The 18298-nt window shown below is 43.8% G+C and overlaps 1 protein-coding gene across 1 annotated transcript in view; it reads left to right on the forward strand.

Annotated features, from left to right (window-relative positions):
* The window catches only part of LOC146862495 (uncharacterized), a 596942-nt gene that overhangs the window by 467015 nt on the left and 111629 nt on the right, over positions 1-18298 (forward strand). Inside the window, exon 15 of the mRNA XM_085641700.1 lies at positions 14745-14796. Coding sequence (XP_085497826.1) covers positions 14745-14796 — 52 coding nt within the window. The remainder of the gene's footprint in view (positions 1-14744; positions 14797-18298) is intronic.

An 18298-nucleotide genomic window follows, 5' to 3' on the forward strand; every position in this document is an offset into this window, starting at 1 on the left:
TATCAGACATGTTAGGTGATATCAGACCCCTTGCTCTCTAGGTTAACTACCAATTCCAAGGTCATCCTGAAATTAGCCACCAACGCTTATCTTTATGGTGCTGCCACTCACCTTTCATGACTTCTTCCTGCCCCAAGGAGAATCAGATTAGCAATCCTCTTGGCTTGTTAGCCCATATTAAGCAAATTATACTCTGTTGAGTTTGCTTAAGGGCTTTATCTGGAGTGACAGCAAGGACTGCATCACAGAATCGTATAGAAAGCTAATTTTACCACAGTCCTATCTCTAGCCAGGGCACCTCTAGCCTTCCCAATTTTATACAAGTCTTTGAACAGGTAAGAGAGAAGAGGTGACATGTAATTGCACTAATGTGTTCAGAGTGAGGCAATTAAGTACATTCATAGGTAAGCCATGTTCTGTGCTTCCCTTGAAAAAAAAAAAGTATTTCCCTGGGCTTTCATCAATCTGTTGTCTTTGAAACAGTCGATGGCCAGCAAGCAGTTCAACCAAGCGGACAGTGTCACAGCCGTACTGTGCATCCTGTAGATCTCAGCCTACACAGCTAATTTGTGGTTATCTTCATTGATCTGGGTGCTGTCAAATTGTAATTTTACCACATCTTAAGGGCCAGCGATCCCATTACAGGAGCAAGTATCAGTAGAGATTCAGGACAACCTAGCCTACTACTGTGCATCAAATACATTTGAGCTCTGACGGTTTTATCAACTTTCATCCTAGATTATGAATTGCAATAATTTGTCACTATTAGTTTTGTTTCAAGATACATGAACCAAATCCCATTCTGAGGATCAAGAAGGTGCAATCTACTCTGTCAAAATTATTTTAAACATCGAGTTAGTTGAAAAAGCGCTTCCTGTTGTGTTTGTTATATCTATACCCTTAAGCACCTTAGTATGTTTTCGAGTTTACACCTACTTTTTCTAAGCCCTGCCTGAAAGTGATATCCATTTCAGTAGAATCTCTTCCTGGTCATAGTCAAAAATATTGGAAATGATTGTTGCATTATTGGTCAGAAGCACGATTGAACACAAGATGTGCAATTTGTACCCTGCTTATGCTTTGGACAAAGTGTTCCTTCCGCCATAGTGTGTGGCACCTGCATAACAGGAATGTGCCTGTATAGTAATCCCACAGGCACAACTAATACCTCTTAGAAAGATTTGTAAAAAAGCAGCCCAAAACCCATCAACCCCTCGGCTTAGTTGTTCCCTAAGGATTTAATGGCTGACCTAGGCTCTCCAGGCTTTATCCAGGGCTAGAGAAGTTCTTTATCCTCAATGCTTAACAAAGGCAGGCGCAAGCCATCAAGGTAAGAGTCTTGGTTAAGTTGCTTGTATGTGAACAAGTGAATGTGTACCTCGGTGAAGGCCACTATTTCCCATGCTACGTCTGTGTTCAGCTCCCTCCAAGAGTTCTTTAGTGTTCACATCTAGTTGCAGCATTGTGCGATACAATGTTTAAGTGTTCAAACGTGATCTGCTTTGTTGCCTTTGCGTGATAATTTGCTTTGTGTATTGCCAGCTTCTGATAGCCTCAGCTTTTGTTAAAGGTGTGAGCCAACCTCTCAAATTCTTTGGCTGTCTTCATATATTTGGGACCCTTTACCTGTTTGGCGGGATCTAATTTTCCTATCTGTTCTTTGTCCACATTTCTAGTCTAAGTGACCCTCCTTTGAGCCATAGACAGAGGCACTATGTTGGCTTCAGCCCTTGCCATCACTGCTTCGCAAACGAATTACCAAGGCTTCCTCTGAAATACTGCATTTAAAAACTGTCTGCTACTGTCTAGAAGCAAAATATCATTCACCAGTATCATTCAGCGCCATTGTTTTCATCTTTCATTGTCTGTAAGAGTCTCAGTAGGAGACTTAAGATAAAATGAGAGCATAGTAGGGGTATGGTCAATGCTGTCACGTTCCTAAATGGCGACATTTCACAGCTTCAGCAGTAGTCCTGCCTACATATGGGAGTTATATGTTGTTAACATGGTTCGAGTAGTGGTCATGCCTACACACGGAAGTTATGTTCGGTGAACATGGTTCGAGCAGTGGTCATGCTTATATACGGTAGTTATGTGCGGTTAACATGGTTCTAGTAGTGGTCATGCCTACACACGGGAGTTATGTTCGGTGAACATGGTTTGAGCAGTGGTCATGCTTGTATACGGGAGTTATGTGCAGTTAACATGGTTCTAGTAGTGGTCATGCCTACACACAGGAGGTATGTGAGGTGAACATGGTTCGAGCAGTGGTCATGCCTACACACGGGAGGTATGTGAGGTGAACATGGTTCGAGCAGTGTTCATGCCTACATACGGGAGGTATGTGCAGTGAACATGTAGAAAGTGCAGGTGTCTCTGTGATCTCATTCCTCGCAGGATAGCATTTCTACGAGAGAGAGGTTTTAAATCTTTTGCAGAAATACTCTTAGGGGTCCTGTATGAAGTGACTAAGTGGGCGATGATTTATCCAGCTACTTGTTTCCTGGAAATCAGCACCTGAAATCTGTTCAAAACATCTGAATTCAACAAAGTCAGGAAAAATGTAGCAACACATGTATTTTGCACTTTGTTAGTAGCATGAGCTTCAACTATAGTACTCTTTTGAAGGCCTGTAGCGTATTTCACGTAGCGTGAATTAAACGCAGCCTCAAAGTTTTCTATGAAACCATTCACTTTTTATCACCTAATTTACTGGAGCCGTGCTTCACAGAACGAGATAGTTGTTTTATTTCATTAAAGTTTTGTTTCAAGATAACTGCACAGTCTACAAGGACAACTTGGCATCTTATTTAGAGTATTGTGGATGTCCCAGCCTTTGTATTTAGAGTGCCATTACCTAAAGGCACTCCTGTTATTGCGAACTGCCTCTTTTTTGTGAATGCTCATCTGACAAACTCTGAATAAGGGGATTTTTGTACACCTGCGCACCCAGTGACTTGAAGTCAGTACAAAATCTATAAAAGCCATAGCCGTAGCCCATTTATTCATTCAGACACTACTTCTCTATGAGTGTTTAGCATATATCTTTTTCGATCTTTATCCAAATGAGAGATTTATTTTAATTTAAATACTTCTATAAGTGCCTCCATACTATGTTTGCGTGTTTTGGCCTCTGCATCATTTGGCAGGGCGAATTAAGACCACCAAACACTGTACTTACATAATTTTTAGGTCTCGCCTACGCAGCGCGCATACACTGCACTGCATAGGAGGGCCTTTATACGTCGCTCTGCTCATTTTCAAGCACTCACTCGTGCTTGTGGCGGCATCAAACTTGCGGGAGCGAGCAGGGGCGCGCCACAAGCACAAGTGCAGTGCTTGAAAATGAGCAGACTGCGCACGCACCACTCCCGGGCTCACCTCCTGCTCCCTCCCTCTCTCACGCGCATTCCTTGTTTTGTCATCTCATCTCCCTGATTTCCCGATTTAACTTTATTACTGACAGCACTTTTTAATCAATTCCCTTTGGGGAAATTAAAAGTAAAAGCCCTTAATTTTTCAAACAGTCAAAATATTTGAAATGCGTTTCATTTGTATGTGTCTTTTTAAATGGCATCAGATATTTCACTCATACGGTGAAAGTTTTGTTGAAGCAAATGTCCTGTATCACCATGCTGTATGGATCCTAACGGCAAATGTGCCAGATATTTGAACACCACGTCCACCACCACCACGTCCACCACCACCACGTCCACGTCCACCACCACCACGTCCACCACCACCATGTCCACCACCAGGTCCACCACCACCACCATGTCCACCACCACCATGTCCACCACCACCACATTCACCACCACCACCACGTTCACTAACACCACCACCACGTTCACTAACACCACCAGCACGTCCACCACCACGTCCACCACCAGCACGTCCACCACCACATCCACCACCACGTCCACCACCACATCTACCATGTCCACCACCAACATGTCCACCACCACGTCCAACACCACATCCACCACCACCACATCCACCACCACGTCCACCAACACATCCACCACCACGTCCACCACCAAGTCCACCACCAAGTCCACCACATCCACCACCCTCACATTCACCACCACCACGTCCACCACCAAGGCCACCACCACGACCACACCCACCACCCCATCCACCACCACCACATCCACCACCACCACCACCATGTCCACCACCACCACGTCCACCACCACATCCACCACCACATCCACCACCACCACGTCCACCACCAACAAGGCCACCACCATGTCCACCACACCCACCACCACGTCCACCACCACGTCCTCCACCACCACCACATCCACCACCATGTCCACCACCACGTCCACCACCACGTCCACCACCACCACAACGTCCACCACCACGTCCACACCACCACGTCCACCACCACCTCCACATCCACCACCATGTCCACCACCACCAGCAAGGCCACCACCATATCCACCACCAAGTCCACCATGTACACCACCACCACGTCCACCACCATGTCCACCAAAACATCCACCACCACATCCACCACCACGTCCACAATCACCATCACGTCCACCACCACCACCACGTCCACCACCACGTCCACCACCACGTCCACCACCACGTCCACCACCACATCCACCACCACGTCCACCACCACGTCCACCAACACCACCACGTCCACCACCACCACCATGTCCACCACCACGTCCACCACCACGTCCACCACCACCATGTCCACCTCCACCCGTGACAAGTAAAGTGTCACTGGAGGGCAGGGGTAATAGGAGTGTCAACCCCGGCTGTACATGGGACATTTAAGGATGCATTGGGTGCGAGAATATGGGAATAGGGACTAGAAGTATTACACCAGACCCAAGATACATTTTGACGAGGCGCAATGTCGCAGGGGCTCCTGTAAAATCACTCGCTGCATCTCTACCTCACAGTGGCATACCTGCACGAGCCACTCACTGAAAACAAGCATTGGCATAGCCAATAGGTCTCGCCTTTGGGACCTTATAAGTGTTCAGCCATGCAAAACTTGATGATGTTGCACCAAGAATATTGTGCTGAATAACTAAACACTTATAAGGTCCCAAAGGCGAGATCTATTGGCTATGTCAATGCTTGTTGCTTTTACTTTTGCCTTAATGTACTCACAGAATTGACTTTCTGCCAGGCATATCTTTGTACAGTAAAGCAACATTGAGTTCAGTTGACCTCCTTGTTTCATCCATTCATCTGCCTACTTTTTTTTTTCTTTTTTTTTTTTTTAAACTTTATTGTGCAAAACAACATCATTACAAATATGGGCCTACAACCACAAGGGCCGGCCGCTAGTATATGCAAATCAATTGCTTGAAGTCACAAAGCAGCGACTGATCCCCAGAGGTCCAGCAGAATTACAGGATATATTCTCGGCAACTCAGAAGATAGGCAGGATACCAATATTTTAAAGTTTAAGAAAATGAACAAACAGAAAAACAACGAAACAACACTCAAGGCGAGAAACATTCTAAACGGTGTCGAGCTCCGATGAGGGGGGGGACCTGTCATACCAGGTAGAGAATCAGGAGGACAATAGAGATGACCAGGGGGGGAGGCAGTGGGGAAGTCAGGACAATCAGCAAAAGGAGTACAGTATTCTAGGAACCTCAGGATCAGGGGGACAGAGAAATGTCCGGAGTGTCCTCAAAGGGGGGCGTACAGATGTTACCTCGGTAGGTGTTCCACTTGCCACAAATTTTACTCCACGCCCTAGGCTTGCCCCTAGCCAGATAGACCGTCTTCTCTCTAAACATGCACCAGTCCATGTTCTCCTTCCATACTGACACGGTGACATCTGCCTACTTTTGACTTCATTTGTTTTTCCAGTTTTGATCATTAGGTTTCCTTTCAGTTTTTCCTTTTTCAGTTACTGGTTTTGCCTCACAAGATTCTTTTTATGGACAGCTCGTATTGCAGCTTTAATTTTTTGCCCTTTTGAGCCCCCTTTCAGGCAAGTCTCGCTTGGAAAATTTGATGTGGCATATAGCTTGCCATGATTACGTGCATTGGTTTAAGCACTGCAGCATCACGTTCTAGTGGCCTGTGGCACGTAGACTGCTTCTCATGGCTACCTGTGTTAAATGTAGGCTACATGAGTTATGACATGGCAGTCTTTCTTTTTCCAGTGACAAGTCATTTGAGTAAGACCATCGCTACTATACGTATGTCGGAGATTAAGGAAATTGGCTATTCGGGGTGATGTAATGTACATGCAGATTTTGTGATTCTGAGGGCCTCATTAGGATGCCGGGTGGACCACGTCGTCCAAGACAGACCTGCCATTGGTGCGACCCCCGCATTATGATGCATGAGGTAGGACTGCAGAGGTCGGGGAAAGACCACCACCTCCGACAGGATAAAAGATCCTGTCGGGATGGAGGTCGGAATCCGATCCGTACAGTGGAGGCGGTCCCTGCACAGGCACCACTGTTGGGATTAGGATGTCCCTTCCCGACGGCCTTTTCATGGCTGTCCCACCGTCATGAAAAGGCAGATGGAAAAAGACTTTCGGGGGCGCAAGCAGGGCCCCCGTCCCCTGTGGGCCACTGATAAGTGGTCTGGGGCCAAATGTAGTGCCCCCCCATAACCATGCATCGTGTGCCAAGCACCACATGGTGCCTGGCACACAGTGCATGGATGTCGACAAAGTGTTTTTTACCACTGCGGCTTATGCTACGGCCCAGGAAAAGGACAGTAGTAAAAAGCATTTTCTGACCCCGTGCTGGTGGTCTCATCCAAATTGGGTGGGTGGGACCACCGACTCATTGTCGGGTGGTCTCCAGACCTAAACATCAGCGTTCAGCGGTCTGACAGACCACCATCGTAATATGGCCCTTCGTGTTTTAGAGTACCAAATATCTATCCACCTGTAACTTTACAGTTGACACTCTTTAGAGCTGGACTAGTGAATCGTAAAGTTCTTATGTGTGACACTTACATATGTACCTGCTTTGCTTCTCATAATGGAAGTAAATTAGGCTCCTGTCACTTTGCACTTTAGACACTTGAACGTATTGCATTTGTAATCCCCACGCTGCATTTGCTTAATGCTACAGTGCGCTACTTGTCAATATTGCCTTGCATATGAGATGTGTTTTTCACACTTGACTGTAACAGAATGCTGTTGTCTTAATTTCACAAAATCACTATTTTTTTATTGCAGTGCCACCTGTGTAAATCCTTTGCACTTTTATTTTGCCAGAAGTCGTCTTTTCCAGTCACATTTTTAGGTCTCGCAGAGGGCAGCGCATGCGCTGCCTCTACGAGGCATTAAGTAATAAGCATTGCTAGTTTAACTCCACCCATTGCATTTCTCTTTGCTTAGTCACTTACCATTGGTGAAATCTGTCATCGCTCTTCTTAACGCGCTCTTTGTTGGCTTGTGGTCCGTCACGTCATTTCCGTTTTCTTCAGTTTCTGGCGGAAGCAGCATCGCTCTACTACTGTTAACTTGCGCTGCAGGGCGCCAACTTCTAATGTAAGCACTACTTTGTTTTTTTTTTCCATGGCACCTGGTTCTTGCCCCTCGCTCCTTGTTGTTTGTTTGGTTTTGGTAATGAATTCACGCCTGGGTGGCATCGCCTGCTTGCATAACGCAGACGCTCTGTTTTCGCCAACTAACTGATGGTTTATTAGCGCTGAGTAGAATTGGATTTTTGCGCTGATTGATACAAACACGGTTCTTTGTTTCTAAATTAAAATGTAAGGTTTTTCAGCAATAAAATATGTGTTGTTTTTCCATCTAAAGCCGAGTTCTTCACGTTTGATAAAAAGATGCACTTCCACTTACGGGTCGTCCGTAGCGAGCGGAGTAGAAGCAGCACTCCCTTTCCTACAGGAGTGCCTGTCTCCATGATAGCGTCTGAAGCGCCATGCGATGCTTCGTTTCATGGCAAAACACAAGAAAGGATGCCATGATGATTGAATGTATGCATGCATGCCTCACGTTAAAAAAAAAACTGTTTTGAGTTTTGTGAGCAATTGGACTGTGAGCTTCACATTTAGTTAGGGTTCCCCTGCCAAAGCATGTTTGCAGCCGTAAAATCCCACGTGTACATACACACTCTCTGTGGTATGCTCTGTACAGAATGTTATCACTCGTGCGGGGTTCCATGTTCCACTTGTAACGGGTGGTGGATTGGATCTACGTGCGTCTTGGATGTGGTTGTCTAAGCTGTTCTTCCTTACTTGGAATAAACCCAACTGGAAACCTAATTTTTTTTTTTTTGTCCATTAAAGTGCGATTTCATACGCACCGGCGGCTGATTAATTAACCGTGCTTTGATTGCACCTGCGGCAGAATTACTGACCCTGAGTCAAGTGTCCACGTGTCAAGTCAAGTCTGAGTCAAGTGTACGTGTTGCGGATAAAGAGACCATCAGCCTTTCACGGTGTTCGTTTTTAAACTAAGAAGTTTTGCTCGTTTCCAGTCTTCCGGATCTATCTATGGTGAAGACCGTGGCTCGTGAGGGTGTTTACAGCTGGAATTGGGATTAGCGGAATCAACATACATACATTTTATTATACGTTAACTTTTAACTTTCACGGATCGTCAAAAGTAAACAACTCTCATCCAACGGAGTTTGGAACGCCATGGTTCGGTCCCCGCGCCTCTGCATCTTCACGATCGAATGACGATGAACAACGCTGACGCTGAGAGCACACGTAAGGGATCAGATAATGATGAAAACAAAGAGTAAGAAAATACAAGAACGGCTGTGGTTAGGAACTGAGTCGTCATTAACTGCTGTAGTGAATATTGCCAAAGGCATTGAACAATCGGAAAAATTTGTTAGTGAAATTAGAGGCCAGGCTCCAATATGTAATATTAAGGTACAAGATCCTGTAGTTGAGGTATCACTTGTTAAAAACCAAATTACAACTAAAAGGCCACAGTTTGTCAACAGAAAAGATTTTAGTTTTAAAGATAATAAGCCTAATAGAAGAAGTCCCATCATATGTTATAGATGTGGCAGTTTTGACCATGTGGGCAACTATAAAGGATGTCCTGCGTGGAGTAAAATTTGTATCAAGTGTAAGAAAACAGGTCATTTTGGGAAAATGTGTAGGTCAATGCAAAAAATTAATTGTGTAACGTATGATGAAGAAGAAATTTCCACAGACTTCAATGAATTTAATTGCATCTCTTGCGTGACTGGGAGTAGTTGCAAGGGCTTTCCTTCTGGCACAATATTTATTGATGGCAAAGAAGTGCTAATGATGATCGATTCTTGTGCATGGTACTCTATCATTGGTATGGAGCTTTTTAAAAAATTGTGGGACAAAAAGCAATTGTTGTCTCTGGATATCAAACCAGGTAGCTATTCAGGACACAAAATAGACCTGGAGGGTTTTATTTGGGCAGACTTTGACTTTAAAAGGAAAAAAACCAAGGGTAAATTATATGTTGCAACCAAGGGGGTATCCATTTTGGGATGGCCACATCAACAAGAGTTGGGGATCAAGTTGGATCCTAATGCTTCGCCACCTGTATACAGCATTGTGGCAGAGGATGAAGCATTTGTTCACACCATAAAAAGTTTGTATCCTAAAGTATTTCAAGATACTCTTGGAGAATACACAAATTTCAAACACAAGATTATCCTGAAAGATTCAGCTCTGCCCGTAAGACACAGAGTACGTAATGTACCTTTGGCCTACCGCACTAAATTGAAGGACATATTGGGTGATTTGGTGTCAAGAAACGTCATTGAACCAATTGAATCTTCCCCTTGGGTTTCTCCGGTGGTTCTTTCGCTCAAAAGCAATGGTGATTTACGTTTGTGTGTAGATTTACGCAGTCTAAACAAAGAGATCTGGATCGACAGACATCCATTGCCAAATATACATGAGATGATATCAACACTCTGGTGCGTGTGTTTTTTCCACTGTAGATTTGGCAAGTGCGTACCATCAGATTGTTTTACATGAGGAATCTAGATCTCTAACAGCCTTCATCACACCCGAAGGCATGTTTCAATTTTTAAGGATGCCTTTTGGGTTAGCTAGTGCAGCTTCAGTTTTTCAAAGGATCATGAAAGAGGTGTTGGAGAATTGTCCTGGTGCGATTGCGTTCCAGGACGATATTTTAATTTTTGGAAGAAATTTCGAGGAACATGATGCCAATTTAAAAAAGGTTTTAGATGCTGTACAAAACAAAAGGCTAACATTGAAATTCTCTAAATGTAAGTTTAGGAAAAGTAGAGTAGAATATTTAGGACATGAAATATCAAGTGAAGGAATTAAACCTAAAGTAGACCATGTGAGGAGTGTCCAAAAAGCACCGGCACCTACCAATAGAGAGCAGTTGCTATCTTTTTTAGGTTTGACTGAATTTTATAGCAAATTCGTGAAGAATTATTCCTCAAAAGTATTCCCCCTACGTGAATTATTAAAGAAAAATGCGAAATTCATCTGGGGTAACCAACAGAATTTAGCCTTTGAAATTCTAAAAAAACGATATCAGTTCTGCTCCTTTCTTGAGACCATTTGAGATTGGTGGTGAATGCATAGTGGCTGTGGATGCTAGTAGTACAGGTTTAGGGGCGGTACTGATGCAGAAGAACTTTGGAGAGGAGTTTGTGATATCTTATGCCTCTAGGTCGCTACGAGGGGCAGAATTCAACTATTCCACAATTGAGAGGGAGTTGCTCGCTTGTACTTGGGCGGCACAACATTTTAGGCAATTTTTGTGGGGAACAAAGTTCCAATTGAGGACAGACCATAAACCTCTAATTAATATGTTAGCAGCTGGTGGGGGCAGAACACTTACAGCGCGGTTAGCAAGACTAGCTGCAAAATTACAAGAATATCAGTGTTCTGTGGTGTATATTCCTGGCCGGATGAATGTACATGCAGATTGTATGTCACGATTGTCTTTGCCTTGGTCCGATGTCCCAGATTTAGATGGGGAGAAAGAAGAATGTGATGTAGCATTCACTATGGAGGATATTAACCACAGTATGGGATCAAGTTGTTTTTCAAAAGAGTTGTGGGATAGAGAAATGTCTAAAGATGTTACACTGAACAATGTGATAAATTATCTCCGTGTTGGCTGGCCGGAGGAGAGGAAGCTAAGTGGAGATATCAGTTCGTTTTTTAAAATAAGAGACGAACTTATGTTTTCACATGGTTTTGTAAGTAGGGGTGATAAAATAGTACCTCCACTAGGAATTAGAAACAATTTAATTAATCTTTCCCATGAAGGACATATGGGCATGTCATGTACCAAAAGACGTTTAAGAGAATTTTACTGGTGGCCTTGCATTGACAGCATGGTTTATAAATGGGTTAGGAATTGTGCTTTCTGCTCCAAAAGTGATAAGACTGTCAACCCGCTATCGGTGGGTGTTTCACCGATTGAGTATTCACAAGGACCATGGGAAAAGCTGGGTATTGACATAATTGGCCCTTTGGGTCTTACACCTGTGAAAAATGTTTTTGCATTAGTGCTAGTGGACTATTTCTCTAAACGGCCGGAAGTCAAAATTGTGGACAAAATCACAACGACTCAAGTTATAGAGTTCTTGGACAATGTTTTTAGCAGGGAGGGTTTGCCTGCTGAACTTGTTTCTGACAATGGCCCACAATTCATTAGTAAAGAGCTAGAATTGTTTTTAAATAAGTGTGGTATTATCCACAAGAAAGTGTCTAATTACAATCCTATGGCCAATGGTCAAGTGGAACGATTTAACAGAGTGGTAAAAGAATCTATACAATTGGCTGTTAAAAGTAACTTGGATTGGAGGAAAGCTTTGAGAGCTACTTTGCTAACTTATCGTACTTCTCCTCATTCTGTAACTGGCTGTTCTCCATTTGAGATGTTAAGAGGGAGGAAAGCAAGTTCGAAACTCAGATCTTGGTGGTTAAAATCTAACGAATTTAGTGATCCTTTGGTAGATGTTGAAGCTGTCAGAGAACGTGTACTAAGATACCAAGACAAAATGCGAAGGGGAAGTTGCACAAAACGACTTTCCAACCATAAAATTAAAATTGGTGATTTGGTACGTGTCAAGTTTGGGTGTCCTGACAAAAAATGGTCTAAGTGATCTGATCCCCTCAAAGTAATTGAGGTTTTTAGCAAAGCTGTTAGAGTTCAAGGTGGGAAGAGCAGGAATTTTAGACGAGTATCCATGTATAGGTCTAACAATGATTTTAGCAAGTTAGATGTCATGCCTAAAAAGGATTTGGGAACTAAGGTGAATTTGGATGACTGTCAAAATTTCTTTGACACTTTTGATGGTTCTTCTGGGCAAGATTTTTGTGTTTCTTCTGCGAATGTTCAAGGAACATGTGGAGCTCCATTGGATTCAACTTTAAGCCCAGACGATGTAACAACAACCTTAGCTCTTCCTGTGAATCCTAATGTGGAACCTGGGGTTTCGGGTCTGAGACAAAATGATGAGGTATCTGTTCTAAGGAAAAGTTCTCGCATTAGGAAATTACCTGTTAAATTGAATGATTTTGTTAGATTTTGATTTCCTTCAAATGTTAACTGTGTTGTAAGTTTCTTTGATTATATGAATGTTTTTTTTTATTTTTTTTTATTTTAAGGGGGAAGGTGTGTGGTATGCTCTGTACAGAATGTTATCACTCGTGCGGGGTTCCATGTTCCACTTGTAACGGGTGGTGGATTGGAGCTACGTGCGTCTTGGATGTGGTTGTCTAAGCTGTTCTTCCTTACTTGGAATAAACCCAACTGGAAACCTAATTTGGCTACTTTGCTCCTTACTTCACATTCTAATAGGGATGCAAAGCGCGACCGCCTTTCAGAATGCCTCTACCAGATCAGCTTTGCTGAATGAGAGGGCAGAACGCACGCCTCATAAACTGTGGCGTACTGCCATCTAGCGGGCACCAGGAAATGGTTGGAAATGATTTGTACAGCGCTTCTTCTAACTCCGCTGCAGGGGGATGAGGTGTCATTTCCTCTCAGTCAAAAGCAAGCGCACAGTAATTATAGCGCTTACTATCCAGCCTATCCGTTCAACAAAATACAGGAGGTACAGACCGCCCATCAAAGCCAAGTTTAGACGGCAGTCCTATACTCAGGCAGAAGGCAGTGCTGAAGACATTCGGCACTATATTTAAAAAAAAAAACTATTTTGTTTGATCTGCAGATTTCATGGCCATAGAAAACTCTCCTTGCTGGTAGCACCACTCCATCGCAAATATGATTCCCTTTATACTGGCAGAAATAACAGAGCACCTTCGGGTAGCACATTAATGTCTACTTTAATCAAATGCGCCAGTTCTGGTTCTCGCTGTAGCTCAAAAGCAGACTTGCGTTTACCTAAGCACAGGCAGAACAGCAATCACTAACTTAATTCTACACATAGGACAGCTTGAGGAAGTAGTCTAATTTGATACATCAAATTAGATACGATAGCTCATTGGGTTGCAGTCTGTGCCTGCTGCTAACGTGTCCTTGTATCCTGCAAGTTAAAGGCTGAAAGATGTATTTTCTTGCTTCCGAGGCTTAACAAGCCTTTGCAATGCAATAGGTCTCGCATTTACGCGAGTTTAAGTTATTGGCATTGTAAATGACAATGCCTTTTATGTATGGTTTGTAAAAACAAAACATAAATAAAAGGCATTGTCATTTACCATGACAATAGGTCAAACTCTTGTAAATGTGAGACCTATTGCATTGCAAATGCTTGTTTGCATAGTGATTAATCTCCATTTATAGCTGGTTCTGTGCATTTCCTTTCGAAGGCTTTAATGTAGCCTGGGTGGAGAACATGCAAAGTGTGCATGATGCTTTGGCCGGTCTGAAAGGGCCAGTCAAAGCGTCATGCACACTTTAGGTGCAGCCAGCACTTCTTCCCTTGTGACGCGTGGGGAGCCCATCTCCACCCCCTGGCTTCAGCTGAAAGCCGAATGCAAAAAACAAAATGATAATAACAAACGTTATTATCATTTCTGAAGCAGTGGGGCGCCACTCCTCCACTGTAGTGGAGGAGCCGCCACGGGGTAAAGTACCCCCAAAGAGATTACTTTATGAGATATAGGCTGTGGAGGGGTGGTGTGATCACTACCCTGGTCTGTTTACAATGAGGGACCTCCTAAACATAATCTGAAGTTGCCCTAAAATTGTTCCTTTTTTAAAGGGTTCTCGATACACTGAACTCTCTCTTGGGTTGGTTGATACCTACCTACCCATCCATGACTAGCCATTCTACATATTAATATTAATATATTATTAATATTACATATTAACATTGAGCTAGACTCTTAATCGATATAAATTAGCCGTATTGTGGCTCGGGCTCCTAGGTTATTAAGACCCCACTAATAATTGGGGGGTGGAAAAAGCACCTGGACCAGTGCATGAGTGTAGAGAAACCAGCGTATCTGGCTAGGGTGTGTCCACGGAAATACTATAAGATATGGACAGACTGGAGTTAGTATAAAAAAGTCACCTTGTCCCCATATGAACCTAAATCATGGAGGGGAGAGGAAGACCAGAGCAAACATGACTGTTTGGTGTGAGGACACTGTCGGGAGGAGGATCCAAAATGGCTTATTAATCTAGGATATTTACAATTGTTTTTTCTGTGGTTGTTGATGATAATGTGGTTTGGTGTCTTGGAAGTGCTGTGATCATCCCGGTTAAGTATGTTTCTTGTCATGATAATAAAATCAATAACGTACCTCAATAAAAAAAACTTCTTTATATTTACTACTTACGTATCCCTCTGTTTCTGATTCCTTTCCAGGTCGCCAGTTTTGAAGCCTTTTTTCTTCCTATATCCGAAACAAAAAGTTAAGGTAACAAATGAAATACTAGGAAATGTGTTCGGTCACAACTGTCATGCATCGACTTATTTTTACAACAAATTACCATTTGGGCATTACAAATACAATGATACTACTGTAAACACATCAAGAAACACTAATACTCCAGTTTTCTGTTTAAGCTTATATATTTGCCAATGTTTTTTTTTTTTTTGCATTATAGTTTTGGTAATTATTATTAGCGTAATTCATCACCATAATTTGAATATGTCATTAGTTTTCTCTTTTGTATAGTTTAAATATGCTTTCACATTTTACTTGTACACAGAGAAGAAGTGCACTCTGGCAGTACAAGTTTCTGCTCATGTAGAAGTACATCATGGACCGTGTCAGTGCAAACTTTCCTCTTAGACCACAGTTAAAAGTGAGCAACATCTTCCCCCTAGACTGCTGCACTTACTACACCTGATAAAAGTGTCTAATAACTCAGATTTGTTCTCAAACTAAAGGCAAAGCTGTGACATGGTCCTTATTTGATGTTGTACCTTAGTTTGCACTTACATCTGCCCGAAGGTTCATATTGAACCATTGTTTTAAAGCGGGACCTTGATTAAATTCTTTACATGCTGTGAGTCACTGTCTTTGAGGGCAATTTTCCTGTAAGGTGCTCCTGCTTCTCAAGAAGTGAGGCGATAGCTTGAATAAAGTTCAGGTGCATTTCTCAGGCCCACAGTCAAATGCACACTCATTTTATTTATTATACCCCCTCCAATAATGGGTGGTATTTTTTGAGTCCTCATTTGCCCTTGGTAGGAAGGGCAGCCCTTTGAAATGTCTCCTGTGGGGGCAGAGTAATGCTGATATATATCTATGTATATATATTAATATATAGATCTATATAGACAGCCCCCCGGGTGGCCGCCAGTAGGAAGTTAAAGTTACAACCTAGTTTCCATAGGAAGAGCATTTTCTCATTTGCAAATAACTTTGGCGCCGTTTGATGGATCTTCACGAAATTTTCAAAACTGATATGACGCTCACTTCAGCTGCTATCTTGAAAGTTTCAGGGTGATACATCAAGCGGGGGCTGAGAACCAGTGAATGCTTAAAAGAGCGTTTCCCCCATGTTAATTCCCATAGGACATTTAGACAGCCCGAACTGCTGAACGAAATTACACCAAATGTGGCAGGAAGGTAGATGTTGGTCCGAGAAAGTACCCTTTGTGATTTGTTGTAAATCTGTTCAGTAGTTTTGGAGTTATTTAAAGACATTTCCAGTTGTATATATAGGGACTTGTTGGATCCGTGACCCCTCCTTATCTCGTGCTGAGATCTGATTGCCTGCCAACACCTCAAACCAGGAAGTGTTGGCAGCCATCTTGTGTCACAGGAAAAAACCTAAGAAAAGAGGGCAGGGTAGATACACCCTGACCCCCTAGGCCTCTTGAAGTGGGTGAAGGGGGAGGTCCCACAGAAACCCCACAGGGGCAAAAAAAGCATTAAAAAAAAAAAATAATAATCAGGAGTCATGCTGGATCCCCGAATCCCGCCCTTTTTTTAAAAAAAACTGAAGCTTCTGCACTTCGTTAATAGTTAGCCCCCGGCTGGACCATGTTCCGGGGCAGTTTTTATAGTAATGCAGTGGGTGCCCATTTGGCACCCCCCACAGCACAGGGACCACCACCTCCAGAGGCAAACATGTGTAAACTGATATGGGGGGCATTGATTAAAATTAATGCAGGGGAGGCCCGTATGGCCTCGCCCACAGCCCCAGGCACCCCTACCTCCCCGGGGCAATAAATAATAAATAAAAATGCAGGAGTTACGCGCCTCCCCCGCTGCCCCGGGAACCACAACCTCCCGGGGCAATCCCTAATAGAAATGCGGGGAGCCAGGCCCCCTGCTGCCCCAGGGATCACCACCTCCCCGGGGCAAATATGAACAAAGGCCTGAGCCCTTGATGGCCCTGGGGACTGCCATCCCCCAGGGCAGTCTCCAGCAATGTCTCAGGGTGCCCACCCCTGGATATTGCAGTTCGCTCTGGCTTGGCTGGAGCACCTAAGCGGTGTGGGAGGTCATAAGCAGTGCATTTCAGGAGGCGCAAGTTATAGTTGGTTCAGCTAACTATAATTGCTGAATTTCACTGGTTTTGTATGAGAAACCTGAGCCTAACTATAACGTCCCTGTAACCTTTGTGTTTTTCAGTGAATATATATGCACACACACAAATATATCCTATGACAGTTGTAGCCCTGATCCAGGTAAATGACAGTTACACAGCTACTACACAGTTGTAGCTTCAACAAAGCTCAAAACCCACTTTTTGTGCAGATCCTTCCAGGAACAAGGATGAGAGACTAGGGGGCCCACAGGGTACACAGCTCCGCCCCCCCCCTCCAGCCCCCCCCCCCCCACCCCCACCTTTCTCATTTTCCTGGAGTCCACTTTCTCTGGAGTCACAACCAGAGACTCACTGGACCTCACGTCCCATGGACAGTCTCTCATCCTGCAGGGCCAAGCAGACATGCTTCTAATTGCTCCAGGGCAGATCCACATAACCTTCAGTAGAATGTTTAGACTTCATATGATGTCTCCTCACCTCTGCGAAACTAGCTGTCCGGCAGTCAGACGTCAGCCCTGTTTGTACAGCTTTCCTTTGAGAACTCTGTGTAGCTCTCTCTTCCTTAGTCATAAATAGACCTGGAACTGGAACAAAGGGGGATTTTTGGGGTCCCACTTTTATGCACAATTTCCTAGACCGGGGATGTGGATCCATTGTCTCAAACTATATAACCGTGTTGAGGTGGTTCTTCTTTCGTCCTCAGGCTGCTTTCCAGACACAGCTTTTATGTCTCACCTCTCAACCATACTACCCACCAAATAGCAGTGTTCAGGAAAATTTATCAGCATCTCCTTACTTACAAAAGACCTCATGTGATTTCTAAATTTGAGCCTATCTCCATTCTCCTCTTTTCAGTGTCTAGATCCCCTGAGTGGCATAACGCACCCCTCCCGCAGAATGTGATGTGGGGCCCATGAGTCTCCCATATCTCACAAATATTCCCTGGCTTTAATTCCCTGCCTCTGTTTGGGCGTACGGCCCCCAACCTCCATCTTGAACTGTACCAGGCCAGGGGCATCCAAAATGGATCTTGCTAGCCTCCATTACTTGAGCTTATTCAAACACGCAATTGTCACCATGGATGTTTTACACACATTCGACATGCACACACAGTTGACACACCAGTGACATTTCAGCAAATGGTTATGGGCATACACATTGTAGAGGAACTTTTAGGCCAGTAGACTTCACTACCAGTGACACAGATAAAAGGTCTGTACACACAATTGATCTATGCTAAAAACAAGGCATGTTGCTAACACCAATATATGTGCTGTGCCCACTACACAACAGTAGCCCACTGCTCTTAATGAGTGGATACTTTGTGCACCCCTGCAGGACGCAGGAAAGGTCCTAGACCTCACATATTTAGAGAAAGGGCTAGTCCCCTGTTATATGGTTAGATTAACATGA

This window comes from Triturus cristatus, chromosome 2_2 (genome assembly GCF_964204655.1).
Source record: "Triturus cristatus chromosome 2_2, aTriCri1.1, whole genome shotgun sequence".
NCBI lineage: Eukaryota > Metazoa > Chordata > Amphibia > Caudata > Salamandridae > Triturus > Triturus cristatus.